Here is a 6,905-nt window from a genome sequence, read left to right as displayed (position 1 = left end):
GAAGCATAAGAGCAACAGATGCACGATGAGCATCTGCAAGTTCCTCTCCAAATCAGACACCATCGTGATGTGGAATTGTATTGCTGTTGCTTCACTATCACTGGGTCAAAAGCCTGGAACATTCTTCCAACAGCACGACGGGTGGAAGGCAGCAGTTCAAGAATCATAGAATTTACACTGCAGAAGGAGGTCATTCAGCCCATCGAGTCTGCACCGGCTCTTAGAAAGAGCACCCTAGTTAAGCCTACATCTCCACTCTATCCCCGTAACCCAGTAACCCCAGGTAATCATTTTTGGACATTAAGGGCAATTTAGCATGGCCAATCCACCTAACCTGCACGTCTTTGGACTGTGGGAAGAAACCCATACAGACATGGGGAGAACGTGCAGACTCTGCACAGACAGTGACCCAAGCCGCGAATCGAACCTGGGACCATGGAGCTGTGAAGCAACTGTGCTACCGTGCTGCCCAGCTCACCTCCACCACCTCAATGGAAATTAGGGATGGGAAATAAATGCTGGACCTGTGAGCAATCCATTGAAGCAATAAAACAAAAACATCTGGATTGGGACTTCCAACTCAGAGGTGAGCAATGCTACCCACCAAGACATCGTTTACAACTGCACGCCTGCATCAAAAACACAATTACAGAAGAAAGCAATCTGAAAAGCAGAGCTGAAACAGAAGCTCTAGAAATAAACAGCAAGTCAGTCAATATCTGTAAAAAGGAAAGTAAACTGATGCCTCAGGCTCGCTGCAGTTCCCCACAGAATGCCACTTTGTTGCTTCTGTATACAGCTGCGGTTAACACAGCATTTTTATATGTTAGGGCACTTCCTGTTGATTCCCTTATTTCCCATTTCTGTTATATTGCTATTATCATTTTTCATCCATGGATGCTTAATGGACAATATACCTTTAAATCAAGCACAGGAGGCAAGGAACTCAAAAGTTACAATATAGTATACTGTGCTGGCTTTTGGACAGCAGAATTTAGCCTGGTTACTCAGTCACCTCATGTTGATAGTTTCTTTGAAAAACTCACAACGAGCCCTTAATTTTGAATTATTGGTTAGCACAGCTACCATAATTGAAAGCAATGATCGCACCAGCCCCAGGAAACTACTTATAAATGTGACAACATTTAAAAATAAAACTCCCCACTCCCCAGTTGCTCAGTTTAGGATATAATGCTGATTTTGTAACAATATATCTAATCAAGAACTTGTTCTTCTTCTGTGACAGGATTCACAGAGGAAAATGAAAATCTCTCTTCCTTTAACTCTTTCTCCCCCACTTTCTTTTTCGATTTGTGTACCCTGTGTCTCTTTGCCTCCCACTATGTCAGATGTCATGAGTTCTCACTTGTTGTCATCTGTTTGCCCTCAACTGTTTGGTCATTGATTTGTCCCTTCGCAATTCCCTCTTGGATGTGTTCCCATTCAGTTTGTACAAAGTTCCCACGTGTTCCTTTACCAACATAAGATTAGGACCGAAGATGCAATATTGAATCACAAAATAATTGAATGTTTATGGCACAGAAAGAGGCCATTCTGCCTGATCTGCCATTGACTTCCAGGTCAAGTCCCAGCCCATATTCATTTCTGACTTAAGGCCCTTCGTTCTCCCCAGCCTAGAAGCATCCTCCAGTTTCTCCTATCCCCGGAGGCCACTCGTGTCTGTGCCGGCTGAAAAATGAGCCACCAGCCTGATCTCACTTTCCAGCAATCAGCCCATGACTCTTGCTGGCTGCAGCAATTGAGGCGAACATCCAGACACCTTTTAAATGAGCTAAGGTCTTCTGCCTCTACTACCCTTTCAGACAGTGAATCCCAGACACCTGCTACCCTCTGGGTGAAAAAGCTTTTCCACAACACCTCCCCCCACCCCACCTCCTCTAATCTCTCTCCCAATCAATTTAAACCTATGCCCCCGAGTCACTGACCTCTCTGCTAACACCCAGGAAATAAGTGAAACTGGAGGTTGCTTCTAGGCTGGGGAGAACTAAGGGCCTTAACTCAGAAATGAATATGTGCTGGGGCTTGACCTGGAAGTCAATAGCAGATCTGGCTCCAGATGCTCGTCTTGATGTAACTGCATTCAATTTGGTGATAACCCTTGCATTTATAATACTGATCCTGTAACTCAATCATGTCTTCTGAATGATTTATCCCAACGCTATTTTGCCATACATCAGAAATACTCAAATACATTGTAGTCCCTTTCAACTATTCCATAGCAAATTTTACCTGTTGCTGGGAAATCCTGGAAACGATGTAGTTCTTAGAGGATACAGACATACCCTGTGCTACTGCTCACGCATCATTTTTTTCCTGCATAGTTTGTTCAGAATAAATGATAAGTGGCACGAGCCTGCTGTAGGCACTGTATGATAACTGCAACTCTGTTCTATTTTCTTTCTTCTAGTCTCACAGAAATCTGACGGTGCAGAAGGAGGCCATTCAGCCCACCTCTCTAAACCAGTTCTCCTAGTTCCATTCTTCCCACCTGCACATTCTTCCTTTTCAGGTCACAGTCTTCTGGGTGCTTTGCTTGTACCTGCCTCTGCCAGGTTCTTATCAGAGCATTCCAGACCCCGACTACTCACTGCATAATATCCCCCCCCCCCCCCCCCCCCCCCCCATCCTGCATGATCAACTTTAGGACATCAGTGAGAAATGTGAATTAGTATTGCATTCACCCAAAACAACACCTCAATAAAATGAATCTGTTCTGATCTGGAAAAGAAGTATTTGGGCTTTTCACAGTGACATAACATTTTACAGTCAAATTAATACATTTGAAGTTGCAATGTATGCGGCGCAACAGCCAATTTGCACATAGCAAGCATGTAAATGCTGGAAAAACTCAGCTTTTGGCATGAGAGATGTTGCCAAACTGCATAGAATCTGTACAGTGCAGGAAGAGGCCATTCAGTCCTTGAGTCTGCACTGATCCTCAGAAAGAGCACCCTACCTAGGCCCACTCCCCCACCTAACCTTTGGACTCTAAGGGGGCAATTTTAGCCTGGCCAATCCACCTGCACATCTTTGGACTGTGGGCAGAAAATGGAGCACCCGGAGGAGACACACTGTAGACACAAGAAGAAAGTGCAAACCCCACACAGTCACTCAAGGTCAGAATTGAACCCGGGTCCCTGGCACTGTCAGGCAGCAGTGCTAACCACCGTGCCACCATGCCACCCAGAATCCTGCTGAGTTGTTCTAGCATTTTCTGTTTTTCTTTCAGACTTCAACTGAAAAAAAGTGTTTTGCTTTTATAAAGCAGAAATATGTTATTTTTTAACTATTCAGTGATCATAGACATAGAACATACAGTGCAGAAGGAGGCCATTCAGCCCATCGACCCACCTAAGCCCTTACTTCCACCCTATCCCAATAACCCCTACCTAAAAAAAATTTTGATCACTAGGGTCAATTTATCATGGCCAATCCACCTAACCTGCACCAGAGCACCAGGAAGAAACCCATGCACACACGGGGAGAACGTGCAAACTCGGCACGGGGAATCGAACCTGGGACCCTGGCGTTGTGAAGCCACAGTGCTATCCACTTGTGCTACCGTGCTGCCCGAACGTCAGGATGCATTCATTGCTCTTCTTAGAAAAACTCATTTAAACTGAACCAGGACTACAGTGGCAGCAAAGGGGTTAAGCGACATGATAATCAGCTTCCCCTATTTGGTAGGCGTTGTGTGTTATGACTGGTCCTCCTGGAGGGAGGCGGAGTGTGTCGGTGAGGCAGAAAAAAACAGTTTCAGTGAGGAGGCAGCAGATGCAGAACCAGAGAGAGATACGAGGGGGAAGAAAAGCGACCGGTATCCAGGGAGGGGAGTGGCAGTCGGAGCCCAGCCCGTAATATCCTCGGGGGGGAAGAAACCCCTCTTTTGCTCTGATCGCCGTTTTAACTGGAAACCGAGAGGCTGGCCAGTCCTCCCAGGGCAACATGCAGCTCGGAAAGCGACCCCCCGCTTAGACCCGGAGACAGACACAGACAGCTCACCCAGAGGGACAGGGGCGAACGCTCAACTGCCGGAGATACACAACCCGGAGGAGGCTTCATTATTGTAACCGGGGAAGGCAGAGGGGGAGACGGAGGCTGCGATCGAGCCCTGCCCCATTCTCCCAGAGGAGGAAAGAAGGCTTTTTTTTTGTCTCGCCGAGTCCTTGTTGTTACTTGGGGCAAATTGAGAGGCTCTGCCATTTTACTGCAGAGTGCTGCCTGGTCCAACACTGACACATCGCCATTAACCTCATTGCTGCTAAGGTATTGCACCAGCAGATTTGGGGGTGTTGGTTGGAGGTGGGGGGGGGGGGGGGGGGAGGACCGGGACTTTTAAGGGACTGGAGAAGATTCGGATGAAGCCCGGCTGTATTTTTATTTTGCGTTGGAAAGGACATCTGTAAAGCCTGGAAGAGGCAGCTCCCCATCCATCGGCCAGCCTCTCAGCGAGACCTGCCCAGTGTCTGCAGCATCCAGCCACACATTCATCGCCATCCACGGGTCCAGCAGCATCTGCCCCCCGGCAGCCAGCTCCCCAGCCATGGGCACCGTGCTGTCCCTCTCCCCTAGCTACAAGAAGGCGCCTCTCTACGAGGATGGCTCGGCCAGCGTGGGCCAGTACACGGCCGTGCAGAACAGCAAGAACTCCAAGGAGAAGAACGGCAAGCGGCACTCCATCATCTCGGTGTTGCCCTGGAAGCGCATCGTGGCCGTGTCCAGCAAGAAGAAGAACTCCAAGAAGGTCAACCCCAACAACTACCAGAACAACGTGACCCACCTCAACAACGAGAACCTGAAGAAGTCCCTCTCCTGCGCCAACCTGTCCACCTTCGCCCAGCCCCAAGCCCCAGCCCAGCGCACCAGCCAACAGCTGCCCAGCAGCAAGAGCAACATCTCCTCGGTGAAGAAGACCCCTCACAACGGCAGCGCCAGCTCCATCTCCCCCAAGAGGGTCATTGTCCAGGCCTCCACCAGCGAGCTGCTGAAATGCCTGGGCGAGTTCCTGTGCCGCAGATGCTACCGCCTCAAGCACTTGTCCCCCACTGACCCTGTGCTGTGGCTGCGGAGCGTTGACCGCTCCCTGCTCCTGCAAGGCTGGCAAGACCAGGGCTTCGTGACCCCGGCCAACGTGGTGTTTGTTTACATGCTGTGCCGCGATGTGATTTCCTCCGAGGTGGCCACCGAGCACGAACTGCAAGCCACCCTGTTGACCTGCCTCTACCTGTCCTACTCCTACATGGGCAACGAGATCTCTTACCCCCTCAAGCCTTTTCTGGTGGAGAGCTGCAAGGAAGCCTTCTGGGACCGCTGCCTGAGCATCATCAACGCCATGAGTGGCAAGATGCTGCAGATTAACGCGGACCCCCACTTCTTCACTCAGATCTTCGCCGACCTGAAGAAGGAAAGCAACCAAGACGATCGTGGCAGGATCCTCATCGGGTTAGATCGATGACTTGATTTCTTGTCTGTCTCTCCCCCCTCTCCATCCCCACCCCCAGCCTTGGGAGGGGGGGGGGGGGGGGTGTTGATATTTCTTACTAGAGACACCGACACTTTAATACATCCACACCGGGAATCGACCAGAACGTAACTCGGCCCCTCGATGTACTTCTGAGTGTACAGCATTTTCTTTGTGTCGTCGGGGGGTCCAAAACAAAAGGGATTTATTTCCATGCTGCTAAAAAAAAAGAAGTGTTTTAGAACAAATTTAAAACCCGTCCTGCAAAAACGACACGTCCCCGACACGTCCCCCCCCCCCCCCCCCCTCTTCTCTTTATCTCTCCTCTCTCTTTAAATTGCTACAGTGGTATTGTGCATGCAAACGTGTCTTGTGTGTCCCCTGAAACCTATATTAGTGCAACTGACTAGCAACAATGGAAAGTCCACGCGGCGGAAACTCACATACACACACGCGCGCACCAAGGAAAATATTGAGTATTTGGACATTTTTTTTTTGGACTAAATGTTTTAAAGAGGTATTTATCAACATGGAGACGAAGGGATTTAAAAAAACAAACAAACAAACGTTTCCTCTGTTTTCTTCTTCGAAAATCAGGTGACGGCGGAGCCTGCAAGGATGTGCCATTTTCACACGGAAGTCTGTTCGGGAGAGACTTCCACCTGTACATTTTGAAAGTGCTAATATTCTGAAAATGTTTCCCAGTGCAATTTGTTATTTAAGGAAAAGAAAATCTCTGTTGACCAAACGGTGTTATCTGTTGTACGTGTGTAGGGTGTATGTTTGTGTGTGAGTGTGTGTGTGTGTATGTATGGGTGGGTGAAATTGAGAATTTTGGTGTCACAATGCTGTCAACAGCGGTGGCTGTGTTTTATGTTGATTTTTTTTTTAATTTCTATTTATTTTTGTACTGTGATGAATAAAATGCACTGATCATTCATGACTGACTGAGCCTGTTTGGGAGTTTTATTTCAGATGACAAGATGAAATGTTAAACAAAGCCGGTAGAGCTGGACTCTTAATTAGTGACAATGTTTTTTTTTTAAATGTCTTAATTTTTATTTAATTCTGCAAGAGAAAACTTAGGATTTTTATTCTAATGCGATACAATGAACTGGTCATTTGTGCTATCTCCCAGTTTATTCATCATTAATTCAACCATTATTGCCATTGTATCATTATTTTCTGCATCCTTTTTGTGTACAGATAATATTTACATTGATCATGCGTCTCATAAAAAACTATTTGCAATTTTAATGTTTTTATTAATATTTCTGTGCCTAAAATTTCAAATTGCTGCTCAATCTTTTTTTCAAATTACTGGCGCAGTTATTGAATTCTCCCTCTCAATATATTTAGACTTGTCACACATTATCCTCGAAGGAAATGACATAGAAGTAAACGTTAAGCTCCCTTCAAACCA

General features: G+C 47.2%; 1 protein-coding gene across 1 annotated transcript; it reads left to right on the top strand.

The window, feature by feature from the left end:
- The first annotated feature begins 3,755 nt into the window (after positions 1-3,755).
- On the top strand, positions 3,756-6,429 carry cdk5r1b (cyclin-dependent kinase 5, regulatory subunit 1b (p35)). Its single transcript, XM_038779328.1, has 2 exons — positions 3,756-5,463; positions 6,080-6,429. Exons 1-2 carry the CDS (start codon positions 4,565-4,567, stop codon positions 6,081-6,083), a joined length of 903 nt encoding a protein of 300 aa, XP_038635256.1. The 5' UTR covers positions 3,756-4,564; the 3' UTR covers positions 6,084-6,429.
- Positions 6,430-6,905: the final 476 nt, after the last annotated feature.

Source organism: Scyliorhinus canicula, chromosome 19 (assembly GCF_902713615.1).
Source record: "Scyliorhinus canicula chromosome 19, sScyCan1.1, whole genome shotgun sequence".
NCBI classification, from domain to species: domain Eukaryota; kingdom Metazoa; phylum Chordata; class Chondrichthyes; order Carcharhiniformes; family Scyliorhinidae; genus Scyliorhinus; species Scyliorhinus canicula.
The sequence above is the reverse complement of the archived record's forward strand: the minus strand, read 5'-3'. Positions and strand labels throughout refer to the sequence as shown.